Source organism: Rousettus aegyptiacus, unplaced genomic scaffold (assembly GCF_014176215.1).
Source record: "Rousettus aegyptiacus isolate mRouAeg1 unplaced genomic scaffold, mRouAeg1.p scaffold_m13_p_1, whole genome shotgun sequence".
Taxonomy (NCBI): Eukaryota; Metazoa; Chordata; class Mammalia; order Chiroptera; family Pteropodidae; genus Rousettus; species Rousettus aegyptiacus.
In genome coordinates this window covers 32,248,412-32,262,913 of record NW_023416284.1, presented here as the reverse complement: position 1 = coordinate 32,262,913, position 14,502 = coordinate 32,248,412, and the positions used below count along the sequence as shown (strand labels likewise).

General features: G+C 38.4%; 1 protein-coding gene across 4 annotated transcripts in view; it reads left to right on the top strand.

The window, feature by feature from the left end:
• Positions 1–14,502, top strand: part of AGBL4 (ATP/GTP binding protein like 4) — a 992,639-nt gene that overhangs the window by 542,197 nt on the left and 435,940 nt on the right. For all 4 annotated transcript variants that reach the window (XM_036233744.1, XM_036233741.1, XM_036233757.1 and 1 more), the window contains one exon: positions 5,291–5,507. In XM_036233744.1, coding sequence (XP_036089637.1) covers positions 5,291–5,507 — 217 coding nt within the window. The remainder of the gene's footprint in view (positions 1–5,290; positions 5,508–14,502) is intronic.

The window sequence follows — 14,502 nt, the reverse complement described above, 5'->3', positions numbered from 1 at the left end:
TACACATGCTTGCGTATGCATATGTGTGTATGTGTGTGTGTGTGATCATCACTCACCAAGATGTACACACACAATTGAATCTGACTTATAGGCCTCCCTCACACACATGGATGTCCCCTTCAGTTACCAGGGTGGACCTAAGATGATGGCTTGTTCCAAGTGCTAGATTAGAACTTAGTCTCTGAGTCCTGAGAGTACGTACAAAGGTCTTGGGATCTTTCTGCATCCCTGGCAAGATCAGGTGTTAAGACTCTTTTCTTTCTGGGGTCTTCTAGAGAGTCATGCACAACCTGCTTCTCTTAAGAAGAAGCATTCTTGCCCCTACCCTACCTTCATTTTTATCATATCATTGAGATAATAGGAATAACTTCAGAGGATTGTTGTGAGGATTAAAGGAATTAATCCATTATAAAGTGCTTTGAATGGCTTAGCACATGGTTAATGATATTTACATATTAGGAATTAGTTTTAAAATAATTATTACCATTTTTGTTACATGGTTTCTATGGATATCTCAGACTAGCTGTGTTAAATGGAATCAAGAAGCTGCCTTACCTAACCTAACATCTAGTATAGGAACTTTTATGGAATTCCTTAAAGCTTCTCATGCGTGTATTTCTTTATAATATGGACCTTTCCCCTTTCCCTTCAGCGAAATGTTAAAGTCTTTATGCTGAGCTAAAATCTGCCTCCCTATGAAGACTACCATTTATCTTGGGAGATGAGTCTTTTTGTCATTACTTTTTAAAAATAAGCAAGTATTATTTGAAACTTTTTTGTACCATTTCTAGTGAGAAAGAGAAGGAAAAAGTGACATTGTTCCTGTCTTCAAGAACCCTACCTTTTCTTTGAAGAAATCTCCATTTTTTGTTGTTGCTCATTGTTAAGAGACAAACCAGGTGATGAAACATTTTTTATTATATGTAAAAGTAGAGAAAAACTAATGAAGAATGAATAGCTAGAGAAGCCTGCACAGAAGAGGTATGTTAAATGATAGGCATTTATTTATACATTTTTTATTTATTAATCAATCAGTTCGTTTTTTAAAAAATTCAAATTTTTATTGACAAACCATAATATGCCACATCTGAGTCACAGTTTACTCAATAGGTAAGATGGAGGAGGCAATCCAAGTGGAGGAAGATGAAACACAAAAACAGAGGTATTGGAGGCATGATACGAAATTGTGTTACGAAGCTATAAGTTGCTCATGTAAATAAAATACAAGGTAGAAGGAGGGAGAACTAGTTGACAAAACTGGAGCCACAGGCAATCTAGGGGAGCTCTGAGCCGAACTAAAATGTGAGGAAAGGGAGTTGAATTTTTAGGGAGAGTACTGGTGAGAGTACTGTGAGATCAGATTTTTCTGGAAGCAGAAGGCACGCCTATGAGGTGTGTGGCAAAGGGAGAAAGGCAGGTGGCAAGATAACATAGTGACTGTGAGCACAGACTTCCGAGTCGCACCAGCCTGCATCTGATACAGGTTCTGCTGCTTACTAACCTTGAAACCTCAGGGGATGTTTTACCTCTCTGAGCTTCAGTTTTCTTGTCTATGTAAAGGGGATGTCGATAGCCTCTAGATCATAGGGTTAGTGTAACGATTAAGTGATAATGCATATAAAACATTTAAAACCATGCCTGAGACATAGTGAAAACATAATAAGCAAAATAAGAGAAAAACCAGAAGTGCATTCCAAATGAGATGTTTCTCCCACATAGCCTCAGCCCTCTTTCCCTTTATTCTTTGCGTTTTTTGAAAGTCCTCATGTATTTGTCCTGCTGAGCCCTTCTCAAATTGATTTTTGTTTGTATCCTTACCAGAGTCTGGAAAATCTAAGCCCTGAGCGGCATCTCAGTTTCCTCGAATGATTACCCCAGGGCTCATTGCCTTCACTCTGTCTGCAAATCGGGTTAGGCATCCGACCCACTCAGAAGAGGAGCTGGGACAGCTGCAGGCATTAGATGAATTCTCCTGACGGCACATAATCAAATTCAGTGGAGATGGCAGGCTTTTAGAGTCAAGTTGCTAAACTTGGCTAGAATAAGAGAAAACTGGGGTGATTGAATTTACAGCATAGGCCCAGATCGGATATACTAGTAAATGAAGAGTCGAAAACATCAGCATCATAACCTGAGGGGCCTGTGACTACAGAATCAAGTTTGTTTGAAGACATGCTTACCTTGTGCTCTAGGAGACTCTGACACAGACCTCTGAGTCAGGGTCTGAAAAGACTCTCACAGACCATTGGCTGGAGGCCTCAAGGCTGCTTTCACTGGCATTCTCCCTGAATAAAAACCTGGAACCCTGAGACTAGCTTATTCTACCAGTCTCACATTCCTGCGTGTTTGATCACATCACAAATGTAGACCATCATCCATTCTCTCTATACCCTCATCTCTGCACTGATCTGTTCTCTCTTTACTCTAACCTTTCCACTGTTCCTTATCTATCCAAAACTTTGCACTTTCTACCTTTTCCTTTGAAACTCAGCTCTATGGTTAATAATCTCACTTGGATCTTCATTCTCTGAGTCCTGCTTCCTTTACCTCTTGTCTTAACTGAACTATGCGTGGTACATGATACTTAAATATTTGCTGAATAAAACAGTGAGCTAAGGCCTAATGATCCCGGAGGCCACTACTTCCTCTGTTGCCCTCTAAGGAACTGCTTATCCTCTTACGCTTCATATACAAAAGGATCAAGAGGGCACAGCTTTCCTCCTCATTCCCCATGTACCTTCCTGGCCATTATTTCTCTATCTCATCCTGGTATCTTCAAGATTTCATATAGGAAGGTTTAGGATAGCAATGTGATTAGAAAGGAGAAGTGCCTAGGGGCATTGTCTGAAATCTATATTTGTATTACAATAAGACTGTTACTTGCCTGCTTATTCTCCCTGGCTTTGGGAGTAGGAAACCAATGGACTCTATTGGTGGGACTAAGCAGGTCCTTAGATAGCCCTTGATACTACCACTGGCTGTAATGTGAAAAGCCCTGCTCCTTTGTCGCTTAGGCTGTTTTGGGGTTTTTTTTTTTTTTTTTTTTTACTTCCTGTCTCCTTTGCACTTTCGGGTTCTTGTTCATCTTAAACTTCATGGCCCGTCACTTCAGCTGCTATTTCTAATAGTCGAATCTGTCTTGTTTCTACTACCCTGTCCTCCTCCTGACCACTCTCATCTATCCCTGGGACTGGTACAATCATGGTACTTTACTTCTTTATTCACTTGAAAGGTGCCCTGTGACTTCAGGATAATAATTAAATTTCCTAACATGGTTTATATAGTCCTTTTTTAATCCAGCTTCTGCCTTCCTCTTCAGGTGCATTTCTCATGATTTCCCTTCTTACTCTCTGTGCTTTAATTGTGATGAATTCCTTGCCAATCTAACATTTTACTTGTCCCCTCTTGCCTCCTGGCCTTTGACACACTCATATCTGGAATTCCAGGAGCCCATAATTTATTAAGAAGAACCATGGAGGAGTGTTATAGATAACTGAACTTGGAATCATATAGAAACAGATTTGAATCCCAGCTCTGTTATTTACTCACTTGAGACTATAAGTAAGCTCTTTAACTTTTACGAACCTCCATGACCACATGTGCAAAGTGGAATAACAATATCCACCTTGACAGAATACTTATGAGGATTAAATTAGGTACTGAATGAGCCGCAGAAACAACCCATACTAGATACGTCCTGTCCAATCCTTCCTTTCTCTTTTCCCTCATTCCTCCCGCAGTCCTTGCTTTCCTTACTTTTTTCCTTCCATTTCTTTTCTTTTTTTTTTTTTTTTGTCTTTTTCCCCTCTTTGCATTCCACTTAATGTTTGGGTGGGATTCATAACATCCAGAGCTGCAGGCAAGCAATACAAGCTACTTTATGTACAGCATCAGTGTAAGTAACCTCTGTGCTTCCCCAGGAAGCCCACAGCCTCATCTCCCACCCTGGCTACTTAGGCAGCCTCAGAAAGACACCAAGTTATAAACAAGATTCTGCAATAAATTAAGGGCATATTATAATGCTCTTGGAGCTCTTAACAATATTCCCCAAGGTTGCCTTACCTGGAGCCAGCACCATTCTTGTTTACTCGACCTCATCTCTTATACCTTCCTTCTCACACTTTCCTCCTCACACTCCTGTGCCCCTTGGCTTCTCAGTTGAATGCCAAGCCATTACAGGTGAACCTTACATCTCCACCCACTGCGTCAGAACCCCCCCAAAAAACATATTTTCCCTTAAGGAGCTTTCAAACTGATCCTAATGGATAAAACTTAGGAAACAGTCAATAAAAAAGCAAGAATTACTACAAAATGTGGGAACTGAACTGGCCTGGAATTGTCAATGGATGATCATGGAAAGGGCACAGTTGGAGATGGGATTGTAGGATGAACAGGATTTGAAGAGACAGAAATGAGAGCCATTCTCTGTAAGTGCGAATAGTTTGAATATCACAGAGCATAACAGAATGCAGTGAACCTGTGAAGTGGGTGAATATAAAGAAGTTATAGGAATTATGACTGGAACATTTTGCCTTTTTCATAGATGTGGTTTAGTGTTCCTCACTGGAGAATGAGCATGATGGCTTAGCAAAATTGCCTGCACAGCGTATTTTAAAGCAGTATTTCCCAGAGTGATTCTGTGGAAAATTAGTCTCATGAGATATTCTGTAGGAAAGTAATAGTAATAATTTAAAGAAGTGTTGAATATTCTTTCTTTCCTTGAATATTCACAATGCACATTATTTTATTTTAAAATTTCTGAATTAGTCTTATGATACAGAAACCTGACTTCCCTGGGAAAAGTAGGCCTCCCCTACTTATGTCACTGTCACATCACACTCTTTATTTCTCCTCAAGGCATTTTTAGAGTGCATAACTATATTGTATATTTATTTTTAGTATTTTATTGACTGCTTCCCCATTGTAACATATGCTCTATGAGGACAAACACCTTGCCTATCTTATTTACCATTATATGCCAAGAATCTAGCATGGTGCCTGGCCATATAATAGGTGTTCAGAATAAAGATAAAGAATGAATAAAACTTTTTGATCTTTGTTTAATGTTGCATTGTTCAAACAGTTTATTGAAAAGGATAAAGCTGAAATTTGAACAAAGTGGTACCAGATTTTGATCCCTTTTATCCCATAGATGGTACATATTGTTGTCCTTGGCCATCACCTAGGGTTCTTGATGTTACAGTTTTTCTCTTGAACATTCCTGCTTATTATCTGTTGAAGCTTGAAAAATTGTCTGATATGCCCGAATTTCTTTGCTTGTATCTTTCAGGCAAAGGCTGCCACCTAAAAATGTTTATTACTACCGCTGCCCGGACCATAGGAAGAATTATGTGATGTCCTTTGCATTTTGTTTTGACCGAGAAGAAGACATTTACCAGTTTGCTTACTGCTACCCATATACATACACCCGCTTTCAGCATTACCTTGACAGCCTTCAAAAGAGAAACATGGATTATTTCTTTCGGGAGCAGCTGGGTCAGAGCGTGGTAAGGCTCATTCAAAATCAGGCAGCCTTGGGGGAGGAGCTTAGCAGTGGGTTTTTATAGAATGCAAATAATGGCTATTGGTGCTTTGTAGACTATAGCTTTGGAACTTATAAAAATTATTGTTTTTATTGTACAATTCTTTGCTGCTATGGCCACCAGGGAGTCACAGAATAAGATATAAGACAGATGCTTATCCTTCTGAATGAAGCTGATCTAGCAAAATATGAAAGTTCTGCTAATTTCCAAAAACTCTGAGAGAAAAGAAAGCCTTCTACTCATTGCTACAAGAAGCATGAAAGCATTTTAGGAGTGCGAGCCTTTGAGATGAAGAATAAATTTGGTTTTTTTTACTGACTTCCACTTGCCTGCAGTGCAAGTTATTAACAAATGATATGCAGTTTAGATGTGCTGCTAACAGTGTGTCTTGTCTTTGTCATCCATCAGTTCCCAATTCTTATTTTCCTTCCCCAGGTTTAGTTCTCTGGGTCTGGAGATTTCAGTCTTACATTTTGTATTGGTTTTCTACTGCTGATATAACAAATTGTCACAGATTTGGTGGCTTAAAACAATTCAAATTTATTATATTACAGTTTAAGAGAAGTCTGAAATTAGTCTCAGTATCCTGAAATCTAGATACCGGCAGGTCTGCCTTCCTTTTGCAGTCACTTGGGGAGAATTCATTTTCCTGCCTCTTCTAGTTTCTGCAGGCTGCTCGCAGTCCTTGGCTTGTGGTCCCCCCCCCCCCCGCCATCTTCAAAGCCAGCAATGACTGGTCAAGTCTTTCTCATGCTACATCACTCTGACACTGAATCTCTGCCTCCATCTTTCAGTTATAAGGACCCTTGTGATTATGTTGGGCTCCTCCAGATAATCCAGAATAATATCTCTCTCCATTTCAAGATTTTAAACTTAATCATATCTGTGAAGCCCCTTTTGTCATATAAGGTAACATATTCACAGGTTCTAGGGCTTGGACGTTTCAGGAAGGGGCACGTCTGCCTACCACATACTCCTCCTCTCTTTTATCTGTCTCTCCCTATATAACCCAGTATTTGAAATTATCCTTAACGTTGGATGCATAGGTTTTGTTCTCCATGGTCAGCAATATTTCAATTGCTAGTAAAGTGTAAGCAGGTAATAATTCGGTTTTATGTTTCACTCTTCAAGAAGTACAGATTGTGCCTCTGAAATACTGAGCACTTTAAAGTTCCTAAGTGAGGATACTGGTTCAATTGGCAGAAAATACTGTATTTGAGGTTCTGATATTTGTTGGTGGAAAAATGGACTCTGCCTAGTGGCTGCGGGTTCCACCTAGAAATGAGTCCCACTTCTAAATAACAGTTTTCAAGACTAGACTGCTTAAATGACATAGAGTCTGGTCCAGGATCCCTTTAAAAAGAGAGAAATAAAGAGGGCTCTTGTATGGCTCAAGTACATGAGAGCCAAATCCAGTCTCAAAACTAGTGGTCATGATGCTATTTTTATAGTCTGAAATTCTCTATACACTAAGATTTTGCTAAATATTTTCCCTCTACTCTAACCTTCTTCTTAATAGTGCTTCTGATGGGAGCCGTGCCTGTCTACTTTGAACTGAAATTGGGACACAGGTATATCAGTCAGAATGCTAGCAAGAAACAGATGGCAACTTCACATGAGGATAATTTGAGAGGGCTTAATAAATGGGCTATTTACAAGGTGTGGGCAGTGTGTAGGGAAACCACAGGGTATTGTGCAGTTCCCTGGGGCTAGTAACAGCTCAGAGGGTGTGAAGGGAAGGAATTGCTACCAGAAAACCAATAGTAGAGAATCATGTAGTGGGCCACCTTGACTTTCAGGTGAGGAAAAAAAGTCATCCTGAAATGATCCCACAGGGAGGGAACTGAGAAAAATAAATGCATAGAGCTCATTCTCTATGATCTTCCCTCTGATCTCCTGCTAAGGGTCTTTATTGACTAACCCAACCAGCAATCAGAAGGCAAGAAAGCTCATTAATGTAACCCATACAGGTAAGCCTCCCTGGCAAAGAAAACAGTGGAGAAGGGAAGAGAGTGGATGTAGAGAGGCAAATAGAATATATCAAGTACAAATGGTCTGATCAATGATAAATTACTACAAACGGTGACGTTATTTGAGATGGGACTGTCAGATAAATTCTGAGAGGAATGTTTGTCAGACGTATGAATTGTGATTTGAATTAAGAGTGAGAAATTCATGTAATACTTGGGGCTCTGTACATTTCATTTCTGTGTCCACCCTAACCCCCTTTTAGATTTATGCCAGGCAGAATATAGGTGCACATTGAATGGCTATTGAGTGAATTATTGAATGATTGAAAGGATAACTTAAGATATATGTTTAATCACACAATAGAATATATAGATGTCAAATTATAATGTACACCTGAAAATTATATAATGTATTAATTAATGTTACCCCAATAAACAATTAAAAAAAAAAGATATATGTCTAGAGGCAATGCGAAAAGCTAAGATCATCAAAAAGCTGATAGGATGGGTAATAAGATAATTTAAGCTGCCAATGATATTCATAGCATATATCTAAAATAACAGAAATTTAAACAAGATAGAGGCTTATTTCTCATTCATATAAAAATCTAGATGTAGGCAATCTAGAGTTGATATTTTAGCTCTGCTCCTTGAAAGCCTTCGGGGGTCAGGTTCTTTCAGCTTTCTGCTCTGCCATCTCTGGGATGTGGCCCTCTGCCTCATGATTCAGTGTGGAAATCTACCACCATCTGTGTTCAGGATAGCAGGATAAAAGAAATAGGGGGAGAAAGGAGAAGATGCAGTTATGTGACACTTTCACCTTTATCTCATTTGATAGAACTCACATCCACATTTAACTAAAAGAAAGATGGGAAATAAAGTCTTCATTCTGGGTGACCATGTTTCCAGCTAAAAAATGGTAGTCTTACAGATACGGAGGAGACTTGATATTGAAGGACAACCTTAAGTCCTGCTATAGGAAGCCTGAATTCTGCTTTCAACTCTAATACCCAACTACTTCTTCTATCTGGAGACAAGTTTTTTTATCTATAAAATGAAAAAGTTGAACTTGAATAAGAGTTTTTAAATTAGTTTTTTAGGATTTCACTCAGAAAAAAAAAATAATTTGAGACCTCTGTTCTATTTCAAACCCCACGAGAGCCACTATGGGGATACATAATGAGGTATACAAGTCGTGGTGTACTTCCAGAAATGTATTCTATACCAGAAGAAGTAATACATGTTTGAATAGATAAAATATTTTCAAAACGATATAATTAAGGATCTCATGAGTTGTTTAATGAGTTAATGGTTAGACTAAATATCATGGAGAAGATGGGCTTTAAGCTGAGTCTTGATATATAGATAATATTACTGAATACAGTGGGGACAAGGTTGCCCACAAAGCAGGAAGCAGCCTGAGGTACTGTATGGTGGTAGTTAGTTAAAAGTCTGGTTTGATTGGAATAGGGAATCTTCCTAATGGAAGATTAGGGTAAACCGGAAGGTTGGGGGCACACTCTGGAAAGCCTTGATTGTCGTATTAAGGAATTGTGGCTTTATCTTTTATTTAGATTCAACATACAGTTCCTGGGTCAGTTACTTTATTTGTACTTTTTTCCTTATTTCTCATAATAATTTTATTGTGTAGGCAGGATTATCCCAGTTTGGGAATAAATAATCTAAGACTAAAAAAGTAAGTTACCTGGCCAGAGCTACATGACTAATTCATATCAGGGCCAAGATTTAAACCCATGGCTTCTAACACCATGTCCTGGTGCTTTGATGGACCCACTACTGCTTTTCTCCATTGGACCTATGGAGACTCACAGTAGATATTTGAGAAAAGGATTACCCTATTCAAAGCAGCATCTTTAGAAAGTAAAGTTAATGGAAATGCAGGATATACCTGTGCTGGCTAAACTAGATTACCAGAGACTTTAAGGCTTTCTGGCATACTTTTGCAGATAGGACAATTCTTGGTTACCAGGGTGTTTGATATGGCTGTGTCTGAAGGCACAACTATAATTAGTTAATCCTATTCCAATTTGGAGGGAGGATAATTACAAGTGGGAAGGCTAAACATGCCAACATCCAGATCTTAGGGAGAGCCAGCAGTAAGCAAGATTTTGAATTTCTAGTGCGGAAACTATTAATCACATGGCATAGCTGCTACTGCTACTAATTATATACTAATGGCATTTAATTTTGTTACCAGTGGCCCCTTCCAACCCCGCCAAACAAAATCCCTTTGTATATTGATCAAAGCCATAATCTGACATTTAAGATAAATACATTGTGTTTTTTTCTTGTTGTTTTAACAACTTTGTTGAAGTATGATTTATACAAAATAAAACTCACCTATTGTAAGGGTACAATTCTATGATTTTCAGTAAGTTTATAGTTTTACAACTATCACCATTTTCCAGTTTTAGAACATTTCCATTATCCCAAAAAGTCCCCTTGGTAATTCCCACTTTAATTCCCTGAGCAATTGCTGATCTGCTCTCTGACACTATAAATTTGCCATTTCTGAATATTTCATATAAATGGAATTATAGACTTTGTAGTTTATTTTGCATTTAACATTTTCACTTAGGATATTTTTGAGGTTCAACCATGTTGGAATATGTATCAGTAGTTCATTCATTTTTGGAACTGAATAGTATTCTACTTGAAAAGATATACCATTTTGTTTATCTATTCCCCAGTTGATGGAAATTGGAATTGTTTTCACTTTGGGGCTATTACAAATAATGCTGTTATGAGCATTCATGTACATATCTTTCAGTGTGCATGTGATCACATTCTCTTGGGTAGATTTCTAGAAGTAGAATCATTGGGGCATATAGTAAATTCATGTTCAACTTAAAAAACAAACTGTCAACCTGTGTTCCAATTTAGCAGTGCCATTTTACATGGCTACCAGCAAGGAAGGAGAGGGTAATAGTCTCTCCACATGCTTACTAACACTTAGATTTATCTATATTTTTTATTATAAGCATTTTGGTGGGTATGTAGTGCTATCTCGCTGTGATTTTAATTTATATTGTCCTAATGACTAATTATGTTATCTTATTGTGTGCTTACTTGCCATTCATATATCTTCTTTGATGAAGTATCAGTTGAAATCTCTTGCTCATTAAAAAAAATCGGGTTATTTGTGTTCTAATAATGAGTTTTGAGAGTTTTTTATGTATTCTGAATGCAAGTCCTTTTTACATACGTGCTTTGCAAATATTTCTCCCTAATCTGTGCCTTATCTTCTTACTCATTTTCTTAAGTATGACTGTTGAAGAACAATTTTCAAATTTGAAGCCCAATTGATTAGTTTTTTTCTCTTATGGATCATGCTTTTGGAGTCTTAGCTAAGAACTCTGCCCAGCTGTAGACCACACCAATTTTCTCTTATATTTTCTTCTAAAGTTTTTTTAGTTTCCCCTTACATTTAAGTCTGTGATCTATTTTGAATTAATTTTTTTATGTACGGCATAAGGTAAGGGTCTAAGTTTGGTTTTTTGCATATAGGCAGTCATGTAGTTGTTTCAGCACCATTCGTTGAAAAGACTTTTACCCATGCATTATCTTGGCACCTGTTTCTGATGCCTCTGCTCAATTTTCCTATTTTTAAGCCTGATTCCTAGGGAGTCAACCCTGTCTCTGTGTTGGTAAGTGGTCAGCTACGATTTGGCTGAGTGTGTGCTCATCCACCCGGAGCCCGTAAGACTTTTATCCTCTGTAAGTAAATCTCTTCGTGGGTATGGGGAGCATAGTCAAAGTTTAGGTAGTTTTCAAGTGTGTCTTGGTTTTTTCTTTCCCTTTGTGTTGTGTTTCCTGTGTGCATTTGTGCAGCCTCAAGTTTGTTCAGGACTATGTGGCTGGCTTGAGACTTCTCAAGTCTCTGCTGAGCCTGCACCCAGCATCAGCCAGGAATATGCTTGTCACAGCTGTGCAACCGTGGACCCTCATCACTCTCTCATCTCTGTGATCGCATTTTCACAGACAATGCCAGTGGATGTGAGCACTGCCTACTTCTCCAAATTAACTAAGCCCCTTTTGTCCATGACAGAGAAGCTGCCAATCCTTATAGCTTGGCCCGTCCTAACAAAACACTGAATTCACCAAGACTGGGGGAAGATGGAACAACCCAGCACAGAATGTCACAGATTCTCATTCTTATTGAAATTCAGCATTTTTTAAAGCATTATAGTTTTGAGATTGTTGTATGCCTTTGGTCAGTTTCCAAAACACTGAAATGAGTTGTTTGTGTCAATTTTGTCCAGCTTTATATTTGTTGCCTGGGGATATAATTTAATAATAGTCCTATTCTGACATACCCAGAAATAAATTTTAACTGAAAAAAAATCAGTTTTAAAATCATATAGCCCTTGTACTATCACCCGTTAAAATAGGGTATTATTTTTTATATATCATTGGACTAATTAGATGAACACATGTCTTTCTCTCTCTCTCTCTTTCACACATGCACACACTCTCTGTGGTGTGTGTGTGTGTGTGTGTGTGTGTGTGTGTGTGTGTGTGTGTGATGAATTAGGTATAGAGAGCCATTCCTAGACTTCAAAAGAAAATGTCTAATAAAGAAAATAACCTGATAGTGTATTTTAGGGAAGCACTAGATAATCATTTCTGTGAGGAGACTATTACTAGGTTTGACCACTGGCTAGTTCTATGACCTTGGGAAAAGCACTTCTCTATTGGCCTCAGAAAGTCAGACCAGATTATTTCAAGCTGTCTTTCCAACTCTAACATAACTGATTGTATTTTCTGAGCACACATCAACCTGTTGTAATGTTGCCTCTTAATCTGCCCTTTATCTTATAATAACGATAGTTACTGATTGCCTCACACGTCCCAGGCCCAATGCCATAACCTTTATATCCATTCAATCCTGGCAACACCCCTGTCGTGTGGTTGGTACTATCATTGAATGCCTAACATGGAACTCTGGGGATATATCGGTGAAATCGGCAAAAATCCATGCCTTCATGGGGCTTATATTCCAGTAGGAAGAGACAGACAATATTGGAGAAATTAAATTAGGAAAGGGGATGAGTTTTAGAGTGAAAGCTTCACCTAGAAGGAAGCATTTAAGCGCTGAGATATGTATTATATTCTCCCATTTTATTTTTAAAAGCTGAGGTACGAGATTAAGTAATTTGTCTATGTCACGAAGCTGGGAAGCCAAGTCTTTGTGGAGTCCAAAGAATGGGCTCTAAACCAGTCCTAAATAGGCAAATATTCTATTCACATATATAGTTATTTACTATATTCTTGCAAAACCACTCTTCACTACTATGGACACCTAGTAAGTGCTTTCTGCCTGCCAAGCTCTGTATTGGGTGCTGGGAACAATAAAATGAATAAAAAATCACACCCTCCCCCCAAGAAGTACTAAATGTAGTGGGCAACACAGACATAAAAACTAATAATAGCAATAATGGTAAGAGACTGGATATAATAGAGGTAGTAGGCATAGAAGGGGGAAAGGGAGGAAATGAAGTCTTTAGGAAGGAGGGATTTTGAATCGATGATTGAAACATAGATGCATGTGAAATGCATGATGGGTCCTGACAATTTTGTGTGATTCCAAACGACAAGAGCACAGGTGAAGGCTAAGAAGAACAGGAGGAACAGTGATAGGGAAAGGAGAGGTAGGTGAAGGCTGGGTCAGGAGGGCCTTGAATGCCAAGCTAAAGAATTTGGACTCTGTCTTGAAGTCAGTGAGGAACCACTCTGGAAGAAACATGATCATTATGACACTTAACCATTTCATCTCCAGGCTATCTCTGCTGATGGGAGGTGATCTAGAAGTCAGGTTAACTCCTGCCTGTCTGCCTTTCCTTCCCACAGGCAGAGCAACCAAGATTATAGGAGGAACACTTTACCACCAAGACACCACGTATAGTAATGAGAATGCTATGGAAATCCCTAGAAATGCTGGTCTCTCAGATCAACACCTCACACAATCTCTAAGGCAAAGACTATAGAGGTCACATTCAAATTTAACAAAGATATTATATCTCCTATGGGCAAGGACCTAAACTGTGTAGACAAGCATCTTGTCTTAACATTCTAGAAATGTAAATTTTTAGCCTCTACTCCCACTCTTTTTAAGGTAGCCAATGACGAAAGAAGCCCTACCATCCCCAGAAAAAGGGCTGCTTTCCTGTAATAGCCTCTCTTTGGATCTAGCTCCACCTTCTGGGCCCACCTTGCATGTGCTTGCTCCAGACTGGACAGGCCGGCAAAGTTAGCAAGACGTTAACCACACCCTCCTCCTGACTCTTCTCATCTCCTAGCTAATCTCTCCCTTTCTCCGCTCCCCCTATAAACCTACATTTCTTCATAGTCCATTGTTTCTAAACTTTGTACCTTCATTGTTGTTCTCTGGACATGATTGAGGTTGTTAATTTCCTTCTTTGAAACTCCACAGGTGATCTATGTATCCCACTGCAGAATAGGACTATTGCCTCTCTCTGGATGCTATATCTCTAGAAATGTAGCCAAAATTTACATTAGTTTATTTTTAACTGTAAGGCCTCCCTGTAGTAGGTTTTTTGTTGTTCTTCTTTAAATAAAGCTATTCTTATTTCTGTGATGTTCTTTTTAAATAAATCTTTGATTTTGGAATAATTTTAGATTTATAGAAAAGATGAAAAGATAATACAGAGAGTTCCCTCATACTCTTCATCTAGTTTCTTCTGATGTTAAAATTTATATAACCATGGAACATTTGTCAAACTAAGAAATTAATATCATATTAACCAAACTATAAGACTATGTTCAGATTTCATTAATTTTTCCACTAAAGTTCTTTATCAGCACCAGGGTCCAATCTAGGATACCGTGTTAGCCTGTAGTAAATTTTATAATTATAACTGTGACCCCTTACACTTATTCTAAGTTTCAGCTTGTTGGTTTAGTTCTTTGTTCTGGCCTGCTATGGTCATTTTGATTCTTGGATTCCC